The 12,785-nt window shown below is 43.6% G+C and overlaps 1 protein-coding gene across 3 annotated transcripts; it reads left to right on the top strand.

The window, feature by feature from the left end:
- The first annotated feature begins 317 nt into the window (after positions 1 to 317).
- LOC118402352 (uncharacterized protein C1orf21 homolog) lies at positions 318 to 5,724 on the top strand. 3 transcript variants are annotated; one of them, XM_052477237.1, is made up of 7 exons: positions 318 to 516; positions 798 to 958; positions 2,003 to 2,138; positions 4,704 to 4,786; positions 4,936 to 5,006; positions 5,146 to 5,206; positions 5,395 to 5,724. In XM_052477237.1, the coding sequence occupies exons 2-7, from the start codon at positions 956 to 958 to the stop codon at positions 5,431 to 5,433; spliced, it is 393 nt and encodes a 130-aa protein (XP_052333197.1). In that variant the 5' UTR covers positions 318 to 516; positions 798 to 955; the 3' UTR covers positions 5,434 to 5,724. The 3 variants fall into 3 exon arrangements, with proteins under 3 accessions (XP_052333197.1, XP_035656394.1, XP_052333198.1); XM_035800501.2 differs by lacking the exon at positions 318 to 516 and having other exon boundaries at positions 579 to 958; XM_052477238.1 differs by lacking the exons at positions 318 to 516; positions 798 to 958 and adding an exon at positions 1,357 to 1,917.
- Positions 5,725 to 12,785: the final 7,061 nt, after the last annotated feature.

The following is a 12,785-nucleotide window of genomic DNA, read 5'->3' as shown; positions in this document are numbered from 1 at the left end:
AACTTCATTAGCTGAGCCCTCCTGGTGACCCTGTTGGAGTCATGCCCGACCGGGACATGAAGGGATCAGCGAATCGAGAAGAAGAAAATTGACTACTTTAAAATGGAGATAGCCTCAATGGCGCTGCCCATGCTCTCACATAAATTATAATGGCACAGATACAAAGACGAGCCCTCTATCTATCTCTATGCTCTAAACTTTCTTCTTATTCTTAGTGTGGTTTTCCAGCTGCCTGTCACAGGTCGGAGTGTGAATTGCACATTTGTTGAAAATTGTACCCTCTAGATTTCACAAAAAAGGGCAATGGGAAAAAGAAATGGCCCCACCATCTAACTTTACATGAACGCCACTATCCCCCAACAAACCCACCACCCGTTCCCACTCTTTTGGCCCTAACAGATCCTCTCAGAACCTCCTGTAGTTCTTCTTCACCAAAATCTCTGACACCCAAAGAAAGCTTCTCTGCTGCTGCTATTACCTCATCAATCTTCCTGGATTTTCCGTTCCATTTATGAGGTACAATGAATGACCATGGTTAATTTCCTCACTGCTTCAGCATAACACTTTCTGCACTGCTCGAAAACTGGCAACCTCAAACGGACTCTCTTGACCCACACAGCTCTTTCCACCGAAACTAAACACAAGTCAGATGTTTTATGTGAATGTTTTTTCAGCCATAATATTAGAATATAGTTAAGTCTCATGAGGCTCGATTACATTTTTAAAAATGTTCTGGGTAATATCTGAAAATCATCAAGAAACAACCATTTGTGTCATCAGTTTCACTAATTCTCCAGACCCGACAGTGAGCCAGGCGGATAGCATCTCGATTGCTAATGTCTGACGGTGTATTGAGAGATGCAGATGCTGTCCCCGATGCGGGCGCCTGTCGTTTGAAGCCTGTCGAAACTCCAAGAACCAATACAGGCAGAACCATGGACAGATCCTGTAAAAAATGGTAAATTTGCTAATGTTTGTACTTTGAATAACATTGGATATTTGTATTGGTCCAGTCGTTTTGTTTGTTTGTGGATGTTGCTTGGATCGTTGTGCAATGAAACCGTGCTCTATTGCATTTTCTTTTATTATAGTCGATAGCAAACATTCAGCCTTCAGTTTTTCGATGATATTCGAGTCAATATTGGTGCCGTTTTTTCAGTTTTCTGTTATTAAATGAAATAGCAATGGATGCTGCCAGCCGCCTGACTATAAATAAAGCTCAATTGATAGCATCATCGATGCACTGAAATAGCATGATGATAACACAGCCTACATTTTCATATAGCTTTCTAATGTCATCGCGCTAAATCAGTAGAATACAGTAGAATATCGAAACGTGATGACAGTCCAATCGGTCAGCTGACACCGCAGCTGGACACGGCTCATCAGATCAGTGCGCTCAACCAGAGACCCGTCTGTCCAATAATAATCAGGTCGTCAGACCAGTCTCCATTCGAGGGCTTTATGCTATGAAAATGTATCTGCTCTTGACTAACAACAACAATGCCTCAATAGCACACACAGCAAGCTATTATTTGCATACTCTCTCGGTCTACCATGTCAATACTTGGACGGTAAATTGATTGGGTCACGAACGCATAGTCCTAATTGTCACATCCCGCTCATTCGCTGGTGCCCAACAATCTAACCGGTTCGCAGTAGATTATACGGTGCCTTGGCACCATTGGCATCGCGAGCACCTTTGAATGGCCTATTGTGTGAGGTGCAGCTGGTACGATCGTGTGTTGTGATTGTAGTTCTCAACTGCGCATCGCAAAACTAGGCAGGCTTAGTGAAAGGCCTTGGCCAGTGCGTTATTCTTAGATATTTATGATTAAAACAAATGTAAAAAAGATTAATGATGGTGGATTGTTCATTCGGGTGGAATGCTTCTAGGCATGTTGCCACTGACACAAGGTCAGATACTCCCCTCATCCTTAATATCATTCAAATCTCCTTCTCCCTATCAAACCAACCTCTCTCCATCCCTTCCTTCCTCTAGGTCAGCCTGTGGTGTGCGTGGGTGAGGAGGAAAGCGGGTAAGGAGATGGGCTGCACCTCGGCCAAGCAGGTGTCGGCAGTGCCAAGTGGTGAGGAGGGCCGCAGTAAAGCCTACAGCAATGGAGACCTTCTTTCCGGTCAGTACACATTCACCTGTACAGGCCTATTCTGGAGGGTTAAAGAATGTTTTGAATGTTCAGACTTGCAGAACGTTCATATGGGACAATATTTTACTGTGTGGCTCATTCGCTAGAGCATGGCGCTTACCATGCTACGGGTTGTGGGTTCAATTCCCGATGGGGCCACCTGTACTTAAAATGTAGGGTTATGCGCAGATGACTGTAAGTCACTTTGGATGAAAGTGTCGTCCAAATGGAATAAACAGATATGCTTGTGTGGAAAAATAGAATGTTGAATGGTATGTTAGCTTCATTTGTTACATTTCGTACACATTTTGGCAATGTTTTGACAAAGTCAGCAAAAAAAAAAAAATGTCCCTTTTTCAGGAACCTGTCTTTGAAAGATCATTCGTAAAAATAGAAATAACTTCACAGATCTTCATTGTAAAGGGTTTTAACACTGTTTCCCATGCTTGTTCAATGAACCATAAACAATTCATAAACATGCACCTGTGGAACGGTCGTTAAGACACTAACAGCTTACAGACGGTAGGCAATTAAGGTCACAATTATGAAAACCTAGGACACTAAAGAGGCCTTTCTACTGACTCTGAAAAACACCAAAATAAAAATTCCCAGAGTACCTTAGGCATGCTGCAAGGAAGCATGAGGACTGCAGATGTGGCCAGGGCAATAAATTGCAATATGAGTACTGTGAGACGCCTTCGACAGCACTACAGGGAGACAGGGCGAACAGCTGATCGTCCTCGCACTGGCAGACCTTGTGTAACAACCCCTGCACAGGATCGGTACATCCGAACATCACACCTGAGACCAACATAGCATACAGCAGTAAAAAAGGACTCAGTAAAACACTTGTTGTTATGAAACTATTTTGTTTTGGTCGGTTTGTTTTTACAGGATGGCAGGTAAAGGATGGCAACAACAACTGCCCGAGTTACACTAGGAACGCACAATTTTTCTTAGAAGGAATGAGCGTTACACCGACACCTGTACTCTGGAGCGAGATCGATTTGGAGGTGGAGAGTCCATCATGGTCTGGGGTGGTGTGTCACGGCATCATGGGACTGAGCTTGTTGTCATTGCAGGCAATCTCAACACTGTGCATTACAGGGAAGACATCCTCCTCCCTCATGTGGTACCCTTCCTGCAGGCTCATCCTGACATGACCCTCCAGCAATGCCACCAGCCATACTGCTCGTTCTGTGCATGATTTCCTGCAAGACAGGAATGACAGTGTTCTGCCATGGCCAGCGAAGAACCCGGATCTCAATCCTATTGTGCACATCTGGGACCTGATGGATCGGAGGGTGAGGGCTAGGGCCATTCCACTCAGAAATGTCCGGGAACCTGCAGGTGCCTTGGTGGAAGAGTGGGGTAACATCTCACAGCAAGAATGGGCAAATCTGGTGCAGTCCATGAGGAGGAGATGCACTGCAGTACTTAATGCAGCTGGTGGCCACACCAGATACTAACCCCCTGCCCTTTGTTTAGGGACACATTATTCAATTTCTATTAGTCACATGTCTGTGGAACTTGTTCAGTTTATGTCTGTTGTTGAATCTTGTTATGTTCATATAGAAATATTTTTACATGTCAAGTTTGCTGAAAATAAACTCAGTTGGCAGTGAGAGGATGTTTCTTTTTTGCAGAGTTTACAACACACTGAGTACTAGCATACCTACCCACATGCTTTACTTAAATAGTGGCTGGTGGTGCTGCTAATGATAGTGCAGCAACCTCAGGGAGTAGCCCGAGAGGAGAGTCATACATCTAAACCATTCAGTCCCAAGCATGCTATCCACAGTTCCAAGACCGTTAACATGTACAGTGGGGCAAAAAAGTATTTAGTCAGCCACCAAATGTGCAAGTTCTCCCATTTAAACAGATGAGAGGCCTGTAATTGTCATCATAGGTACACTTCAACTATGACAGACAAAATGAGGAAAAAATAATCCAGAAAATCACATTGTAGGATTTTTAATGAATTTATTTGCAAATTATGGTGGAAAATAAGTATTTGGTCAATAACAAAAGTTTATCTCAATACTTTGTTATATACCCTTTGTTGGCAATGACAGAGGTCAAACGTTTTCTGTAAATCTTCACAAGGTTTTCACACACTGTTGCTGGTATTTTGGCCCATTCCTCCATGCAGATCTCCTCTAGAGGCAGTGATGTTTTGGGGCTGTTGCTGGGCAACATTTAAATTGAATGGATCGGGAATATCAGGAGTGGCTGCTCTAATTCCAGTCATGCTCTAATCCGAAGCATGGAGCTGTCAAGTAAAAATGTATTGTCACAAGCAAAAAAGAAGTGGATGTCGCTGGTAGTGTTAACAATCGCATAAGAACAGAAATATAAAGGCACTCGCGTGTCAAAAAGTTAGAAAGTCTTTATTGCAACTTGGTTGCCAACGTTAATAAGACCCACCCGTTCTCACCTACACTGCGTTTAGCTTCTGCATCAGGAGTTGGACTGAAAGGGATGTGTTCAGTTGTAGTACTAGCGCCACATCCTCCGATAGCTCACTGTTTTGTTTTTGTTTTGTTTTTTTTACAGACGAGTACAAAAAAGGAGTGGAAAAGGTCAAGTATATCAATGGAGAAGAGGACAGACTGAACACCTGCAACCAGGACAGCACGGTGAGAACTGCCAGAATTGTATATTTTTTTTCATGAACCCTCAAAAGTCAGTAAGGGAAGTTAGTCAAAGGTAAACCTCTACACCTACATACTGTACACTTACAAAATGATTCTGCCAGTGATGTATGATGTCCCCCTGTGTGTTTCAGGAGAAAACTGCCCTGCTCACTAGGGTCCAACGCACAGATGACACAGGATCAAATGGCAATGGGAAGACACAGTAAGTTGAACTATTTTTGTTGTCATCGTGACACAAATTAATGCAGTGTTTGTTGTCCCTTTCCATCCCTGAACTAACGGAGTTGAAATGCAACTAACCATAACCCTTTAGTGTGAATGACTCATTTCTTTCTCCACAGTATCCATTCTTCAGAGAGCCAGCAAGAGTTCTTCAGGATGCTGGATGAGAAGATAGAAAAGGTGAGGAGAGAGAGCCTAGTTCCAGATCTGTTAACTTCAGCATGACAATGACCTTAGGGTTTGGCAAGAGAGCCAAACTGATCTGGGGCAGAGCTGAAATCATGCGTGCGTGTGTGTGTGTGTGGGGGGGGTCAGTGTCTGGGGGTCAGTGTCTGGGGACAACTGCATCTTCTGCTTTGCTTTTTCAGGGGCAGGACTACTGCTCAGAGGAAGAGGATATGACATAGCGCTGACGTCCGCTATCTGCTCCCCTGACAGGAAGGATTTGTCCATTGGAGGCTGGTGTCATTCCAGCCATTACAATGAGCCCATCCTCCACTTGCCTCCACTGGATTTTTCCAATGGCATGGACAGACTGTACCACATATACCTTACCCAATGGCCCCTCCTCCTTTTGGACTGGCCCATTTCGTGGATGGAGTGGGAGACACGTTGACCCTCAAGCACCTTTGCTCACCACACTGTCTATATCTACAACCGTCTCCCCGTAACAGATGTTTGAGTCCATTGCGACAATGCCCCCAAAGGAGCAAGGACCACTTCCATGCACCAGGTGTATAATTTTGAACAACTCTCAAAGTCTGTCGCCATGGTTACCCTGCACACGAAGTACAGCAGCTGCTCTCGACTCTGTGACTGTGGTCCGTTAAAAGACACTGGCATTCCAGTCATTTTGAACCCATGGATTGACTAAAGCCACGATCAATAACCATGATGGTATCAGTCTCAAAGAACATTTGTCAATCCTTATCTGATTCTGATTGGATTATGAACAGTGGAGGTAATGGAGAGCAGAGGAAAACGAATCTGGGAATTATTCCAGGGGTCGTATTCATTGGGCACCAAATGGAAGAAAACGTTCTGAAACAGGGAGGGCCTTCGAATAAGAAGCGGCAGTTGACATTTTCCATAGCAAAATGTTTTTTTCTACAATGTTCCCTAATGAATGCGATCCAGGTGGCTGAAACATTGAGCATTGCAGATAGAAACACGAATACCGCTGCTGATGCTCCTTATCATTGCATTATATCCTTATCTCGATGTAGTGTATATCTATCTGCAACCTTCCAAGCGTGCCACCCCAATGAACACACCCTTGGAGGGGAAACCGGGGTTACTTACTTCCTGCATTCCAATACACTTTTTGAATCTTCTTTTCTACAGTATGTTCATATGTGATTCATAGTCTTATCTATGTCTTCTTACTTCACCACATAGGGTATTCTTGTTTAATTTTAATGCTCAGGGTTGAAGTGTTCTAGTCATTGTCTTTTGTAGGAGAGCCTACCTCTTCATTAGGCTTTGTTGTCCCATTTGTGTGTACACACACACAGTTATTTCCCTAGCACCCTACTGTCACTATCTGTTCTTCTTACCTGTTAACAAGACCATCTCAGTGTTAAATCTACAGGCAGTATACTGTATTAGGAGCATAGATCATGCAATGGTCTTTGCATTTGTTGTCATGGTCATTTGTCTGTGCTTGTTTTTCATGTTCAAATGTTTTTTATTTTATTATAGTCAAATAAAAAACAAGAAATGTTTTCAGGTCACTGTAATATAATTTGTCCAAGAAAATGGTTGCACATACAGTTCTTGTGGTGTTACTATTACCTAATGATGCAGAGGCACAGCCAAGTTTTTTTTTTGTTACTATAGTCGGTATCTGTCAATGTCAAATGATGGCGTAGCAATGATCTAAATGAAGCATCCACGGTAGGTTTAATGCTGCCCTCTACAGTTTAAAAATGCGAAGTAAATGGGTAGCGAGACATCACACAACAAAACGTCGTGTTACAGTTATTCTAGCTCGTCTTTCCCAGTGGACTGTACATGTTCTGAGTGGTGCCATTTGGTAGTGGCCTACTGCAGTCTGCTACATTAACCTGTTGCTTAATGGAGGTACTGTATGGACATTTAATTCAATTCCAGACAGCTTTATGTATCCTCTCAGGGGTAATGTCCAACTGCATTTCACAGTGTCTTTGATGATCGATTATGTGTCAATTGTCAGAGAAGTTAAAACAACGAACCCTCAGGCCCACAGAGACTGTAGCACCTTGTGACGGCGGTTATGGCTGCCGTAGTATTTCCGTCATATTTCATAATTTCGCAGCCTCAGTGTCTTATATTTTATGTAGGCTTTTTATTACATGTTTTAAAAGTGAACCTTTTATTGAACCAGGTAAGTCAGTTAAAGAACTAATTCTTATTTACAACAACGACCTACCAGAAAGCAGAAGGCCTCCTGCGGGGACGGGGAATAAAAAAAATAGAGGACAAAACACACATCACGACATGAGGGACAACACAACACTACATAAAGAGACCTTAGACAACAACATAGCATGGCAGCAACACAACATGGGAGCAACACAACACTACATAAAGAGAGACCTAAGACGACAGCATAGCATGGTAGCAAAACAACATGGGAGCAACACAACATTGCAGGAGCAGAACATGGTACAAACATTATTGGGCACAAACAACACAAAGGGAAAGAAGGTAGAGACAACAATACTTCACGCAAAACAGCCACACTTGTCAGTAAGAGTGTCCATGATTGAGTCTTTGAATGAAGAGATTGAGGTAACTGTCCAGTTTAAGTTTGTTGCAGCTCTTTCCAGTCGCTAGCTGCAGCGAAACTGAAAAGACGAGCGACCCAGGGATGTGTGCGCTTTGGGGACCTTTAACAGAATGTGATGGGTATACACAGCTGACCAGTTTATAGAAGAGTATAGAGTATGGTGATGTGACCTATAAGGAGCATTGGTGGAAAATCTGATGGCCGAATGGTAAAGAACATCGAGCCGCTCGAGAGCACCCTTACCTGCCGATCTATAAATTACGTCTCCGTAATCTAGGATGGTCATCTGAATCAGGGTTAGTTTGGCAGCTGGGGTGAAAGAGGAGCGATTATGATAGAGGAAACCAAGTAGAGATTTAACTTTAGCCTGCAGCTTGGATATGTCCTTAGAGATGCACAGTGCACCGTCTAGCCATACTCCCAAGGACTTGTATGAGGTGACGACCTCAAGCTCTAAACCCTCAGAGGTAGTAGTCACAACTGTGGGGAGAGGGGCATTCTTCTTACCAAACCACATGGCCTTTGTTTTGGAGGTGTTCAGAACAAGGTTAAGAGCAGAGAAAGCTTGTTGGACACTAAGAAAGCTTTGTTGTAAAGCATTTAACACAAAATCCAGGGAGTGGCCAGTTGAGTATAAGACTATCATCTGCATATAAATGGATGAGAGAGCTTCCTACTGCCTGAGCTATGTTGTTGATGTAAAGGTCTGGTTGGCTAGCTGTTGACCCTATCAAAGTTGCTATGCCCGGGTTCCCAAAAACAGTTCAGGTAGAGAGCAATGAAAGCTAGGCTAGGGAGGCCCTCCCTGACAAATTTGAGGTAGGGAAAACACTGGCAAATTCTCAACAATAATCTCCCAGGTGCACTTTGGTTCATCATTACGAGACCACAGCCTGCCATTCAGTCTGTGGTTCACTTCTGATCACTGCAGTGTTCATTCCCAGACCACAGCCATCTACTAACGGTCCCTGTCCCCTGTGGTTCACTTCTGATCACTGCAGTGTTCATTCCCAGACCATAGCCATCTACTAACGGTCCCTGTCCCCTGTGGTTCATTGCAGAATGAATAATGAGAACGCAGTGGCCACTTCCATAGCCACTTTGGTTCTTCTGCGGTTCACTCCTGCTGGCGTCTCTTGCTGTGCTGCCAGCGGCCCTGGTCCTGGACCTGGATGCCCACGGTTAGTACAGGGGTCAGCAGGCCATCGCACATCCTCTGGTACACCAGGCTGGAGTCAGGTGCCACCACACACAGCAGCATGTTGACCCTCTGACCAGCACTGACCGCATATTGGGAGAAGGAGGAGAAGAGGTCAGAGATGGACCAAATTATGAAGAAAATACACTGTAGGCACACTCCAGTTTCAGTTTGCCTACATCCTTTGGGGGTGCGGTCATTATCCGCGGGTGTCCCGAATTTTGCCATTCTCAGTATAGCTTTGCATCAGTCTTATCAATCTTCTTGTACATTCATTCCTTTAAACCTTCCCTGCATTTAGAGGTCTTATAACGGGGTGGTTATTCAATAAAAACACCCGGTCTTATCTCACCATCTGTGGCCCAGGCCTCTGTGTTCAGGTAGTAGGGCACCGTCTGGGCTTCTTTACACTGACGCGCTATAGTGAAAAGGACAGAGATGGTTCCCCCGGCTAACTCCCAGATAGCACGGACCCACTCGGAAAGCTACGCTATTGCAATGTATTAAGGTTCCTTGGTGAAAAATTGCTGGTGTTAAAAATCCCGGGGCACTTCTAACTCCCTTTATTTAGCTAAATGTGTTTTTTTTTTAACTAAGATATACTGTGTAAAGGAAATAATTAAGCTACAAAAGCAAATGCTTGATTAGGTGTGAAACTACAGTAAACTGTGCTAGTGAGGACCACCTCCATCAATCATGGACCTGGTCTGCAGCACCAGACAGGCAGGTGCTTCTCATAGCTCTTCTCTTCAATTTGTGCGTTGGAAGACTCACTTCTTACTGAAAACCTGCAATGCTATTATACTTGCCAATTGTATTTATTGCAGTTAGTGTGCTCCCCCTTATTTGATAGTCAGTACTTATGGTTTCAGTGAAAAACAAGACACATTTGCAAGGAAGACACAACTTTAATTAACATTCTTTCTCAATGTTCAAAACACTTTCTGATAGTGTCAACTGAAAAACGTATAGGCAAATATGAAAGGCTAGCCTATAACAGTAAATGTAACACTTAAAAGGCATTTGGTACATCACAACAAACAAAAACACAGCCAACAATTACCCGGGCCAAATTGTTCATAAGTTAACATGTTCGATATCATGGCTATTTCTACTCAAAATCCACATCGACGGCGCTGTAGTGGGAGCGGGTTGAGAGCTTCAAGTTCCTAGCTTCCACATCATAAGAGCTTAACATGCTCCACACACAACTGCACAGTCGTGAAGAGGGAACGACAACATCCTCTTCCCCCTCAGGAGGCTGAAAAGATTTGGCATGGGCCCTCAGATCCTCAAGAAATTCTACAGCTGCACCATCGAGAGCATCTTGACTGGCTGCGTCACTGCTTGGTACGGCAACTGCACCGTCATCGACCGCAAGGTGCGACAGATGGTGGTGCGGACGGCCCAGTACATATCAGGCAGTGTCAGAGGAAGGGCTGAAAAATTGCCAAATATGTCAGCCACCCAAGTCATGGACTGTTCTCTCTGCTACCATCAGGCAAGTGGTCCCAGAGCATAGGGTCTAGGACCAACAGTCTACGACACAGCTTTCATCCCTAAACTATAAGACTGCTGAATAGCTAATCAAGTGGGCGACCCGGATTATCTGCATTGTCTCTATTTTGCACGGACTCTATGCACAGTCACGAGACTACCCCCACACACACTTACACTGAACATCTCACACTTATACACACACGCATACTGATGACAAAAACACACACACACTCACTTTCACACATTTATACGTACACTCATTATATACGTACACTCCTGCTACTTTGTTTTTTGCTTTTTAAAATCTTATTGTTATCTATCCTGGTCATCACTTTATCTCTGCCTACATATCAACCTCATACCCCTGCACATTGATATGGTACTGGTACTACCTTTGGAAAGTATTCAGACCCCTTGACTTTTTCCACATTTTGTTAGGTAACAGCCTTACTCTAAAATTGATTCAATAGTTTTTCCCCCCTCATCAATCTACACACAATACCTCATAATCACAAAGCAAAAACTGTTTCTTAGAAATGTTTGCTAATTTATAAAAATGTAAATATGAAATATTCCATATAAGTACCCTTTACTCAGACCCTTTACTCATTACTTTGTTGAAGCACCTTTGGCAGCGATTACAGCCTCGAGTCTTCTTTTCTTGGGTATGAAGCTACAAGCTTGGCACACCTGTATGTGAGGAGTTTCTCCCATTCTTCTCTGCAGATCTTCTCAAGCTCTGTCAGTTATTTTCAGGTCTCTCCAGAGATGTTAGATCAGGTTTAAGTTCGGGCTCTGGCTGGGCCACTCAAGGACATTTAGAGACTTGTATCCGAAGCCAGTCCTGCGTCATCTTGGCTGTGTGATTGGGGTCATTGTCCGGTTGGAAGGTGAATCTTCGCCCCCCAGTCTGATGTCCAGAGAGCTCTGGAGCAAGTTTTCATCAAGGATTTCTCTGAACTCTGCTCCTTTCATCTTTTCTTGATCCTGACTAGTCTCCCAATCCCTGCTGCTGAAAAACATCCCCACAGCATGATTCTGCCACCACCATGCTTCACTGTAGGGATGCTGCTATGTTTCCACCAGACGTGACGCTTGGCATTCAGGCCAAAGAGTTCAATCTTGGTTTCATCAAACCAGATAATCTTGTTTCTCATGGTCTGAGAATCTTTAGGTGCCTTTTAGCAAACTCCAAGCAGGCGGTCATATGCCATTTACTGATGAGTGGCTTCTGTCTGGGCACTCTACCATAAAGGCCTGATTGGTGGAGTGCTTCAGAGATGGTTGTCCTTCTGGAAGGTTCTCCCATCTCCACAGAACAACTTTGAAGCGCTGTCAGATTGACCATCGGGTTCTTTGTCATCTCCCTGGCCAAGGCCCTTCTCTGCTGATTGCTCGGTTTGGCCAGGCGGACAGCTCTAGGAAGAGTCATGGTGGTTCCAAACTTCTTCCATTTAAGATTGATCGAAGCCACTGTGTTCTTGGGGACCTTCAATGCTGCAGAAATTATTTGGTACCCTTCCCCAGATCTGTGCCTCAACACAATCCTGTCTCGGCGCTCTACGGACAAATTGCTTCGACCTCATGCCTTGGTTTTAGCTCCACCATGCACTGTCAACTGTAGGACCTTATATAGACAGATGTGTGCCTTTCCAAAATCATGTCCAATCAATTGACTTTACCACAGGTGGACTCCAATCAAGTTGTAGAAACATCTCAAGGATGATCAATGGAAACAGGATGCACCTGAGCTCAATTTCGAGTCTCATAGCAAAGGGTCTGAATACTTATGTAAATAAGTTGTTTCTGTTTTTAAGTTTTAATAAATGTGCAAACATTTGTAAAACCTGTTTTCCCTTTATCATTATGGGGTATTGTGTGTAGATTGCTGAGGATAACAAAAACATCTATGTTAGAATAAGGCTGTAACGTAACAAAGGTACTGTATAGCTTTATTCTTGTGTATTGTATTCCTCTTGTGTTTTTTGTTTTTTTACTCTGCATCGTTGGGAAAGAGCTTGTAAATGAGCATTTGACAGTAAAGTCTAATCCTGTTGTAGGTTCAGCGCCTGTGATAAATAGGCCAACAATTTGATTAGATTGTCTCTTTAGATATAATTAGCATTTTATTTTTCTCAGCTGACATTCAATTGTTCTACGTACCCTATTTGAAAGTTTTAAAAAATTGGAGGTACAAATAAATAACTATTTCGGTGAAAAGGTGCGGTCTTCGTTGTGTTTGTAGAGTTATGGACTGTTCATAACTTGAGAGTTCTGTACCCAAATGATTA

Source organism: Oncorhynchus keta, chromosome 23, assembly GCF_023373465.1.
Source record: "Oncorhynchus keta strain PuntledgeMale-10-30-2019 chromosome 23, Oket_V2, whole genome shotgun sequence".
NCBI classification, from domain to species: Eukaryota; Metazoa; Chordata; class Actinopteri; order Salmoniformes; family Salmonidae; genus Oncorhynchus; species Oncorhynchus keta.
This window is presented reverse-complemented; position numbering and strand designations above follow the sequence as displayed.

Bases quoted from the DNA above. Each gene is read 5' to 3' on its own strand.
- LOC118402352 (XM_052477237.1), top strand. The intron at 2,139-4,703 runs GTCAGTACACAT...TTTTTTTTACAG, and splicing joins CAATGGAGACCTTCTTTCCG to ACGAGTACAAAAAAGGAGTG. The intron at 5,007-5,145 runs GTAAGTTGAACT...CTTTCTCCACAG, and splicing joins AATGGCAATGGGAAGACACA to TATCCATTCTTCAGAGAGCC.